We start from the raw sequence: 12,276 nt of genomic DNA, 5'->3' as shown, positions 1-12,276 counted from the left end.
TAATTCTGGATACGCTCTTTCTTTAGACACAAATATATAATATTTAATAAGCTTAATTAGCATTAGCTCAATGTTATCGTTCGGCTTACTTATATTGTCATGCGGGGGTGGGTTTGTGTAAGGGATGGATAACCCACAACCGAACCACTCCCCAGTCTATCTTGCTATGCCTACTGGGTGAAGGTGATTGGAATGGGGTCTGAAGTAGAGGTGTGCGCCGATGCATTTTTGATCGGCGGCGGCGTAAGCGACATTTTTGGCCGGCGGCGGCGGCGTTGGCGGCGTCACGCCGTTGGACCCTATCGGCGGCGGCGCGCCGGCGTGTGTCGGCGTGACGAATATTGACGCCTAGGTAACTAAAAAAAATTCTTAACAGTACAATTCCTTTCCCAAATTTTCGGTTTCTATTGTAACAGACTTCACAGCACATACAAACAAACGTTACAGCTTAAAGAAAATCTAAAAAAATCATCGCCCACGATGTACTAGCGACATCTGTTGAACACATTGCACAAAATGTAATTCTCGCAACCATATCAATTTTTTTCCAATAGTGCCCACCCTGCTTGCCAAATGCAAGATAATAAATGAAAGGTGGAACTATTTTTACAGTTGTGAAATTTGAAGAACGAAATAGAAAAATTGTCGATGTCGCATACTACGACTTCGCATGAAACAATGATTGCAATTGACAAATTTGAAGAATGCAGGGTAACGACTGTATTTCAATGACCCATAATAATTATTTATTGTTCTATATTTGGGAAATTAAGCAACGGTAAAACAGTTTTTGTTTTGTTTGAGGAAATTGTTGTTGTCGTTTCATTGTTTTTTGTTTCTATTTAGTCATCTTTACCGTAAGCCCGGGGACAATTGACAGCTCCCATATATTGAATTCATAAGCAAACTTTGGGGTGATTTGGTGATGTCATGGCGGCTCGAATGGAGCAAAATTTGAAAAAGGCGCATCCCATTTATTATTTTCCATATCTGTGGAAAATAATCGATTTAAGCATTTTCACCATTTCTACCATTTCTTTTTGCTGCTAGAATTTTGATAAAAACACAAATTCTATTCAAAACGAATTATTAAGCTTGGTGGTGATGTACTTTCATTGGCAAAATGTTTTTCATTTACATTTCTCGAGATAAAAAGCACCAATGATTTAACGATTTCAAACTTCACACAACAAGAAAACCAAAACATGTTTAGGAAGGAAGAGAGCCGGTTGTTAAAAACAACGACTTCCAGCTAAATATATAATAAGATTTATGTAACTTTGCTGTCGGTTTTCAGTTAGGGATAAATTTATAATAGTTTTCTTTATTCATATTTTGGAATAAGCTTTTTCTAAATGTTGTTCTAGCCGCATTGACGGCGTTCATAACACACGTAACGAAATATGCTTTTCTCTTGAAACTTTTTCGTTTCGTTGTTCGTGGTACTCATACACAGAAGGCATACTAGCGCCACCATCAAATCGGTGGTGCATATATGAAACAAGCACTATCTGTCAAGTTGTCCCTGGGTTGTTTACCGTCGCTCTTTTAGAATCCCGCAGATATCAGGAACCCTAACACAAGGCGTTATTATTGGCATTATTGCGCAGTTATGTCACTTTTAATGATCGTGGCAGGACCTTTCAAGGTAGACACATTACTTCATTTTCCAGGCTGGTGTTTACTTTTACTTCTTGTAAGTACAAAATCGTCACGATGATAAGGAATACGATTCCCTGGCACTACATTTTCTTACAACGTACGGTCTGCTTCTATCTTGAGTGCAAAGTATGCTCGATGTGCTGGAATCATACAGATCTACACCCTGACGAAACCTAAATATACAGTTACTATCAATCATAATCATTCCACGACTTGACGTGTTAGCTACTGTTAGGTTGAAACTGATCACTAAACAAGTCTGTCTGAAAATGGTCTGAGCGTATCTCTAGTTTTCGTTGCACCTGTACCCCGTCAATTTCTCCGGCAGTTCCGGGGACCAACAAATTCTAATCCATTGCATACATTCGATACACCGAATCAATTAAATTACTAACATCCTGTTATGTGCTTACTCACCGATCGGCATCGTGTTGTAACTTAAGAAATGGTTATGAACAACTCCCACCTTGGGCACTTCCACAAGAATGAATTTCACATTTCCGGCCCATATTGTTTGTTTTGGTTTGCATGAGATTAAAAAGACCGTAACGTTTTCGGGTGGGTGCGGAAACTAAGTAACACATTTAGCTCTGTGTCAAAATCTCTTCACTAACGCCACCGATTTGTAATTGAAATCGATCATTTTTTTTCTACGAGTGATGAAATTTCATCTCGTGTTACGTCTTATTTGTCTGTGATACCGGGCTGGTGCAACTGACACTGAAAATCTTTCTTTAGTGGGGCTAGATCACACGATGAATAATTTATGAGACTAGAAATCTTACCCTCTGCATCGCCACATCTGTGCACCAGCGTCGCGAAAAGTCAAGATCACTTTGCTCAGAAATCGAGAATTTTTTTTAAAATAGGTCACGATTCAATCAATTATAAATAAACCTCGGATTGAAAATAATTTTTGTGTTTTCACAAAACTAGTTCACGCAAAAAAGATGACATTATACTGAAATGTTTAGTAGGTGGCTGTGTCTGAATATGTTTAATATTTTTATGATTCTAATTCATAACTCGATGAAACATTGATTTGTATTAACTTTATTGACTAAAACAGTCAAGAATTGAAGGACGTGCAACGATTTTCGTAAATTCTCGTTGTATTATCGTGATATGTTAGTCTTGAGCTTACCGTTGGATTTTTTACACAGAGTCACGTGTCTTATAGTTTTCTAAATTATTTCACGGACATGAATTGTGGCTAGGTAATGTATTTTGCTCAGAGCAGTTTCATTTAATTCCGAACATTCTCTGAATTTTAACAAAGGAATAACAGGGTTACAGGTCCTAGTAATGTCTTTGTATCTAATGCTCGTGCCTATGAGACTGGTTGCTAGCAGTTGTACACAATAGCTCACATAGAAATTTCAAAACCAAATCCATGAATAATAATCTGAGTTCCTTGTAATTGTTTACGTAAGTATAATAAGATTATGTGGAAAATTAATTACTTCGTGGATTACATCATAAACAGTTTCACGAACTCGACTGGTGAATCGTGTGTAGCATATTAGGAATTAAGAATCGGTTAAAAAATCAATTAATAATACACTGCGTTCCAGTGAAATTGATTTCGTGCAAAGATTAGGATCAGGCACATAATCGTAAATTTCAGGCACATATATCTTGAAAGTGGAAGTTTTTTTTTAATTTGTGGACCATTTCACGCACACGAATGGTGAATTGAAACTAATATGCTCACAATCATAACCAGTTGACGAAGCAAGAATTATATGAATTATATAACGAGTGTCGTGTAATGGTTTTCGAGAAAATATCAAGATTATTTTAATTTTGTAATCCAATTGACGACCACTAATACCAAATAATGATCAAGATGTGATAAATCATCAATCAGTTAACGTCGTATATTCGGTCCATAGACAATGTTCCTAGATTTGTGGATAAAATCATGAGTCAACAATTTTAAAGTTCGCGAATTATCGGCGCGGGAAAAATGCATCGGCGGCGCGCCGCCGATCTGTCGTTCGGCGTCGGCGTACGTTAAAAATTACCGGCGGCGGCGGCGTGGCGCGGCGGCGCACAGGTCTAGTCTGAAGAGGGTGGATGAGGTGGTCGTTTGAGGGAGATCTGCTGGGGGTCTTCATGAACGAGGTGGGTTTAGGGAAGAGTGATGTTTAATTTGTGGAGAGGGGGTTGGTTTAAAATACAGAAAACCTGCCTGAGTCAAAAAAAAAATTGGTTGGTAATGTTCAGAGCGATTGCATAACCTTTCTCTTTGAGAAAGGCAAAAAGTTGTAGATCGATTCGTTTCATGAAATTTGCTGATGATGCAAGAACTCTTTTTTATACGAATGGGAAATCTAAAAATAGGTTTTGGAATGCATCTTTAAAAAGATGTACAAGTATAATTTAATATGAATGCCAAAACTATGTGTTTGAATTTCCTGTTTCATGGAAAGTATGAGATGCCTTTAGACGTTTCCGGAACGCAACGTGGCAGAAAGTTCATAAGGCGGTCAGTAGAGCTGTCACACAAGGTAGCCAGTGGAACAACTGGTTCGATGTGGAGTTCGAACGAGCACCAGATTGGCGAAATTGGACTAGGAGCCTATTGCTCGCAGTAGTAACATATTGGAACAGTAAGGTGAGCTGAAAGCAGCTGAAAAAGACGATCATGAGGAAGAATAGTTCCCGGCACCGATAACAATCAACGACCAGGGCGCTTATCTTTTGACCGATTGTATAGGAGTGAATACAACACTTTGAGTTGTTGTTGTTGAACGACAAATGTATACAAACAGATTAAGGCTTAAGAATTGTGGATTAGAACATTATAGGAAGTTTAAAATGATATTCTAGCGCGAAAAGTGATCAACCAAGTGATCAGGATGATTGATGAAAAAATGTGCATGAATGGATGGCTCCATATGACTTATAAACATGCGACTGCGATAATTATCGAGATATATTGCCCCTCTATATCACATATACACTACTCTTCCGTGCACTGTTTAGCAAACAACGTCCATTAGTAACCGTTTGGGTACATTGCCCTGTTCAACTATGGGAAGTGAGTAATGAGAGTGAGTGCAATGAAGGTCATATTGCTATTCACTGGAAACGTGTGCTGATAGGTAAGCGACTATCGACCATAAAATCGTGATTAGTAGATTAGTGGTAATGTAGGTAAACTCAGAGCTTTTCGGACCTACCCAATCAAATCGCCCTTTTTAGGTGGGTAGATATGAATGAATTTATCAGTTAAAGCTTCTAATTATTAGTTTGAAACCTCAGCTATATTTTGGAGTCATAAAAATCCATTTGCACCACACCATGGCAGCGCTATGCGGTGATTTGCAAAAGACTACGTTTTACCATCCTTTTCCAATACAAGCGCAATTCTGACCTCCCTATCCCCAGACTATAATTCGTAAGCCTGTAGGGGAGAGTGGGTACGATTGATCCCACTTTTGTTTTTTTTTCTCATAACTTTTCAATGAAATACAAATTTAAATTGCAAAAATCGCTATCTTGTAATCAATTCGAATTGTAAGAGCTATGAATAATGGGTGCTGGGCCATTAGGCCGAAAGCCGGTAGGCCGAATGTCGTTCGGCCGAATGCCGTTAGGCCGACTGCCATTAGGCCGAAAGTGTCATTGGGCCGACTGCCATTTGGCCGAATGGGTCATTAGGCCGAATGGGTCATTAGGCCGAATGGATCATTAGGCCGAATGGGTCATTAGGCCGAATGGGTCATTAGGCCGAATGGGTCATTAGGCCGAATGGGTCATTGGGCCGAATGGGTCATTAGGCCGAATGGGTCATTAAGCCGAATGGGTCATTAGGCCGAATGAATCATTAGGCCGAATGAGTCATTAGGCCGAATGGGTCATTAAGCCGAATGGACCAAAGAGAATGATAAATATGTATTGCGGTTGTAACTGAAAACTTTCAATGAAGGGTGACTTTTTACGATTTTTTAAAACTTACGATAATAATGTTTAGAATGTTTAGAACACCTTTCTCGTTGCTGTAATGGAACAAATAAATGAAAGCGACGCCTAATGTGGCTACGCCACATCGCTTTATGTCAAGTGCTGTCCGACATCGCTCCGCTCCGTCGGACTTAAACTAAAAAAACCCCTATGTTTGAGTAATCCGGGCAAACGAGTGGATCACAGGTTTGCTTGCGAGAGGCCGCCGCTTCCGACGGCGGGTCGGCGGCCACCTCGACCGGCGGATCCTCAGCGCTTACGTCGCTTCGGATCCTTGTCCTCGGTTATGCGGCTAGGCCGCATGCGCTAGAGCAGTGTAACAACCGAAAAATAGTTATGGCTAGTGGTTATATTAAGTTAAACTGATTTTTTTATTTTAATCTTCTTTTATTAACTATGCTTTTTATAAATGGGATTTTTTTTTAAATTTTAATCATTGGCAATATACTTTGGGGTTGATTTTCTGGTGAACGGTACATTCTGAGAAATTATTTCCGGATATTGATATTATAATCAGAATGGTTATGTTTGGTCATTGTATTTTCTAGGGAAAACTTTTCGACATTATATTTTCTAGGGAATGTTTAGCTAAAACTTATAGAACCACGTTGGACTCCATCTGATTGCAGTTAACATCGTATATTTTATTTCGGGAATGATTGCTACAAAAGCAATAATATATTCATTAATTGCATAGGTATTACAATTTTTAACGACTTTGCGAAGTCGTTCATTCTTCTGAGCGTATTCATTCCTCTGTGCGGTTCTTCCTCCAACAAGGAACACATTCGCCCACACACTACCAGCTTTCTGTCCAAACGAAGTTCGTCAATCGTCTTCCATGTTCCCACATGCGGTGCTCCAACAAGTTTCGACTGGCTATGCCACGTTTCGACCTGCTTTGTTGTTCTTGATAATTCAATACATTGGAATATACAGATCAAAATGACGGAGGGTATATAAGAAGACAGCGCTGCGGAGACTAACTAGCTAACGAGCAGAGGTTAATCGAGACTACCAACTCACAAAGAAGTACTCCAAATTCCATGGTACATCGTATACTAGATCTTTTGAAGTAAAGAAGAAAGAACGGTCCCTTCAGTTTTTGCGACCTTGACAAACAAATTGGATGATCGAATTTTCCATCTGACTCGTAAAGCTGGTAGCAATCATTTATTGTTCGTTGCTAAGTTCGTTTCAAGGATCGTTGCTACATGCATCTGTTATTTTTTTACGAGCAAAAATGCGTAAAGATTTTTAAATCATGCAACTCCACCGAGATTGGGAGAAAGTAGCTCGTTAAATGGACTAGGAAAATCGTCAAAAGATTGGTGAAGCGTGAGGGAATTAAATACTCAAAGGGAGGTTCCACTTGTACTCGTAAAGAAATTTTATGACGAGATGTTTTGAGTAGAGGTGTGCGCCGATGCATTTTTAATCGGCGGCGGCGGCGTTGGCGGCGTCACGCCGTTGGACCCTATCGGCGGCGGCGCGCCGGCGTGACGAATATTGACGCCTATGCAACTAAAAACAATTCTTGGCAGTAAAATTCCTTTCCCAAATTGGTAACAGACTTCGCAGCACATACAAACAGACGTTACCAGCTTGAAGAAAATTCTAAAAAAAATCATCGCTCACGATGTACTAGCGACATCTGTTGAACACAATGCACAAAATGGAATTCTCGCAATCATATCAAGTAATTTTTATTCAACTGAAGCTCCAATAGTACCCACCTAGGGGCAGATCACTTTCAGAATGTATTACAAATTTGCTTCAAATTAGAAAAAAATGCATTTAATTTCCATTTTTGCGACAACTTTGCACTTCTTCGCAGAAAAGATTGTATAACAATCGTCCTACGCTGATCCACTTTGTTAGATGTTTTGTTGAATGTAGGGCTGGTTTTTTTGTAAAGTTTTGACGTCTTACACGCAACGCAAAATGCATTATGAATTTCTATTTTGATGGAAAGAAATACATTTAATTTCGCTGATGCGTCACAAGTGTCCACCCTGCTTGCCAAATGCAAGATAATAAATGAATGGCGGGACTATTTTAAAAGTTGCAAAATTTAAAGAACGAAATAGAAAAATTGTCGATGCCGCATACTACGACTTCGCATGAAATAATGATTACAATGGACAAATTTAAAGAATGCAGAGTAACGACTGTATTCCAATGACCCATAATAATTATTTATTGTTCTATGTTTGGGAAATTGAAACGGTAAAATAGTTTTTGTTTTGTTTGACGAAATTAATTTTTGTTGTCGTTTCATTGTTTTTTGTTACATTTTAGTCTTCTTTACCGTCGCTCTTTAAGAATCTCACAGATATCGGGTACCCTAACACGAGGCGTTACTAATGGCATTGATGGCGTTACTGCGCAGAAATGTCACTTTTAATGGTCATGTAAGGACCTTTCAAGGTATACACATTACTTCATTTTCCTGGTTGGCATTTACTTTTACTTCTTGTAAGTACAAAATAATGCATACGATTCCGTGGCACCACATTTTCTTTCAACTTAAGATTTGCTTCTATCTAAAGTGCAAAGTACGCTCGATGTGCTGGAGTCATACAGATCTAATTCCACGACTTGATGTTGGGTTGAAACTAATTACTAAACAAGTCTGATTGAAAATGGTCTGAGCGTATATCTAGTTTTCGTAGCACTTGCACTCCGCCAATTGCTCCAGCAGATCCGGGGACCAACAAATTCGAATCCATTGCATACGTCTAGTCAGATTCGATACACCGAATCAATTAAATTACTAACATCCTATTAAGTGCTCACCCGGCGGTCGGCATCGTGTTGTAACTTAAGAAATAATTGGGCACTTCGACAAGAATGAATTTCACATTTCCAGCCCATTTTGTTTGTTTTGGTTTGCATTAGATTAAAAAGACGGTAACGTTTTTGGGTGGGCGCGGAAACTAAGTAACGCATTTAGCTCTGTGTCAAAATCTCTTCACTAACACCACGCTCGCTGATATGGCGCATTTTTTGTAATTTAAAACGACCGTTTTTTCTACGAGTGATGAAAATTCATCTCGTGTTACATCGTTTTTGTCTGTGATACCGGGTTGATGCAACTGACACTGAAAATCTTTCCTGAGTGGGGCTAGATCACACGATGAATAATTTTTGAGACCAGAAATCTTACCCTCTGCATCGCCACATCAGTGCACCAGCGTCGCGAAAAGTCAAGATCATTCTGTCCAACTATTCTTCGAGAATTTTTTTTAAAATAGGTCGCGATTCAATCAATGATAAGTAAACCTCGCATTGAAAATAATTTTTGTGTTTTCAAAAAACTAGTTCACGCAAAAAAAGATGGCATTATACTCAAATGTTTAGTAGGTGGTTGTGTCTGAATATGCTTAATATTTATTAATGATTCTAGTTCATAACTTGATGATACATTGATTTGTATTAACTTTATTGACTAAAAAAGTCAAGAATAATTGTCTGAGTTCCTCGAAATTGTTTTCGTAAGTATATTAAGATTATGTGGAAAATTAATTACTTCATGAACTATATCATGAACAGTTCACGAGCTCGACGGGTAATCGTGTCTAGCATACTAGGAATCATGAATCGGTTAAAAAATCGATGAATAATACACTGTATTCCAGTGCAATTGATTACATGCAAAGATTAAGATCAGGCACATTATCGTAAATTTCATTACTTATATCTTGAAAGTGGAAGTGTTTTTTTTTTTAATTTGTGGACATTTCCACGCGCACGAATGGTGAATTGTAACTTATATGCTCGCAATCATAACCAGTTGACGAAGCAAGAATGGATTCATGAATTGTATTCCGAGTGTCGTGTAATTATTTACGAGAAAATATCAAGACTTTGTTAATTTTGTGATCTAATTCACAACCACTAATACCAAATAAACATCAATATGTGATTAATCATGAATCAGTTAACGACGTATTTTCGGACCATAGACAATGTTTCTAGATTTGTGGTTAAAATTATGAGCCAACGATTTTCGAGTTCGCGAATTGTCGGCGTGGGTAAAAAACGTCGGCGGCGCGCCGCCGGTCTACCTTTTGGCGTCGGCGTTTGTTAAAATTTACCGGCGGCGGCGGCGTGGCGCGGCGGCGCACAGGTCTAGTTTTGAGGCGCTTGCTAACATTAAAACTGATAGCGAATATGCGTCATTGTGCCAGAGAGACCTTATGACGCACTAGGGGTACGTTGTAAACATCGGAAACAATTTGGGTTGAAACTTTAATTTTTCGGACGTTATGACATACATTCAATTTTTGATCTTATGACATAGGGCTTGTGTATCTTAATGTTCCGGATGATACATGCAATGCTGATGAATACGTATTAATATCCGCAATCAGCAAATTTAAAAAAAAATGTTTCTAAATAAAATACATATCAATAAACTCATCACAACCGATGTTAGGGAATATACAGCACTCTCCAAAGAAAAGCCAAGCACTTTCGATTATCAACGCGTTTTCTGTTTGACATTTCGTGGGATCCTCTAGTACAACATGACTTTTTAACCATGGGAAACTCGTGAACCCGTCATCTCAATTAGTCTCTGAAACGATGCTTTTAATCAAATGACATTCAGCACAATGGTACATAAGGCCTAATGAGCTATTCGGCCCTACTGCCTCATTCGGCCTAACGACCCATTCGGCCTAATGACCAATTCGGCCTAATGACCCATTCGGCCTAATGACTCATTCGGCCTAATGGCCCATTCGGCCGAATGGCGTTCGGCCTAATGACCCATTCGGCCTAATGACATTCGGCTTTATGACCCATTCGGCCTAATGGTGTTCGGCCTTGCAGCATTCGGCCTAACGGCTTTCGGCCTAATGGCCCGACACCGTATAATGTGCAAATCCGAATACTATGTCCTGTCAGTAATATGAACAGTTTTGAAAATCATGCCAAAACGAGGCTTTTGTAAAAACGTGTGGTAACTTGGTCCCCCGCCTACTAGGGCTAAAGAAACAGAGCAGCTATGACCTATAGATACGAAAGTTCAGCTAACCACCTGTCCTGACAAATTAACCAATAAGACTATCTTTTTAGATGCACGACAAACTTTAATCACAGTAGAAATTCGAGACAAGTATTTGCGATCCATCAGTGCTGTTTAACTGGCTTTTCAACCTTCAATATCTTATACCATCATTTGTTCACGGAAAAAATATTTTAGATCAATTAATAGTGCCAAGTACGTTATGAAAATGATGTTTTTCTATACATTTCGAAAGTGTTTGAGAGAACTAATGATAGGGATCAAGAATATACCCAGTGTTGCAGGAATCAAAGATACCTGTTGTATGAGGTGAAAAATTTAATTTTTTTGTATGTTTAGTGAAACTTATTATTCCAAAAACGTGTTTTCTTTGCAAAAGCTTTTAAAAAGTAATCGTACTTGAAAATATTCATAAATAATTAGTTCGACGATGTCATACAACAGTTCAAAAAAATTATGAAAAGATCTTCGAGAAGGATTTAAACACATATTTTCTAAAATATTATACAACTTTTCCAAACCAAATGTAAAACATTAGATTTATTTTTTTAACATCGTAAACGACCAAATACTTCATTTTCTTTTTATATTGTGATAACTTTATGCGTATAGATTGGAAGTTATGACCAGGGAATCAAATATCCCCAAGGATCAAGTGTCCTCACTCTTCAACTACCATTTTTACAGCAACCAACAGAATTGAAGTATCTAAAAATCACAAACACTTTTGCATTTTTTTTCATCTGGTGGCTATGCATTGATAATAATGCACACAATAAAACCATGTGAAATTGAATATCAAGAATTTTCATGCTAAAAGGTGAAACAAATGAATTTCCTTTATACTTCACCTGGAAATCCATTTCATGCGGTGTTTCCAATTATATTCAAATGAATTCCATATGAATACGATATGTTTTTTCATCGAGGATCGATTGCCATGCAACTGAGTCGTATAGTATGAACTTTCCACATGGCTTTCGCGTGAAAACATACAGTCCATTGCTAGATATATGTAAAACAATTGATCTCACCAATTCTAACCAATCTATGTATCTGTCAGAGAGTTTTAAAAATTGTTTGAGATTATTATTATTAATTAAATATCGGCTTTGTCTAGGAGGTTAATTGTTATTTATGTTGTTCTTGGGAAGTCAGCAATCATGAGAGTTACGTATAGTACAGCTAGCTCTTAATTTGATATTGAAAAATGAATGAATTCTTTTCTTTATGCGGCCATTCTAATCTCGTAGAAAACCAACGCGATTGACCTAAAAGTAAATTCGATTAAAATCTGAAAACACTATCGATTGCCGATTTATTGTAGCATGTCATAGAAACCTAAACCAACTACGATTTTATTCAAATCCAGATGAGAAAAAAAAAACAATTTGATCGTCCCGTATTCAGAAACTGTACACTTGCATCCCTTCCAGATCCCAGCTCGATGACGGCCAACTACTTGACCCCGATGTCACCACAGGGATACTTTGCCACCCGGAACAACACAAAAGTCACGGCACAAAAAGGTGGTACCGCACTACTTCCGTGCACCGTACTGTTACAAAGCTCCGCTCTGGTAGGTATTCAATGGCTTCGGAACGAGA

General features: G+C 38.4%; 1 protein-coding gene across 1 annotated transcript in view; it reads left to right on the top strand.

Moving 5' to 3' along the window:
• The window catches only part of LOC131679094 (uncharacterized), a 236,235-nt gene that overhangs the window by 194,596 nt on the left and 29,363 nt on the right, over window positions 1-12,276 (top strand). Inside the window, exon 5 of the mRNA XM_058959651.1 lies at window positions 12,106-12,248. Within this exon, the coding sequence (XP_058815634.1) occupies window positions 12,106-12,248 (143 nt within the window). The remainder of the gene's footprint in view (window positions 1-12,105; window positions 12,249-12,276) is intronic.

Source organism: Topomyia yanbarensis, chromosome 2, assembly GCF_030247195.1.
Source record: "Topomyia yanbarensis strain Yona2022 chromosome 2, ASM3024719v1, whole genome shotgun sequence".
In the NCBI taxonomy this organism is placed as follows: domain Eukaryota; kingdom Metazoa; phylum Arthropoda; class Insecta; order Diptera; family Culicidae; genus Topomyia; species Topomyia yanbarensis.
Note: the sequence above shows the minus strand (reverse complement) of the source record. Positions and strands in the feature narration are given on the sequence as shown.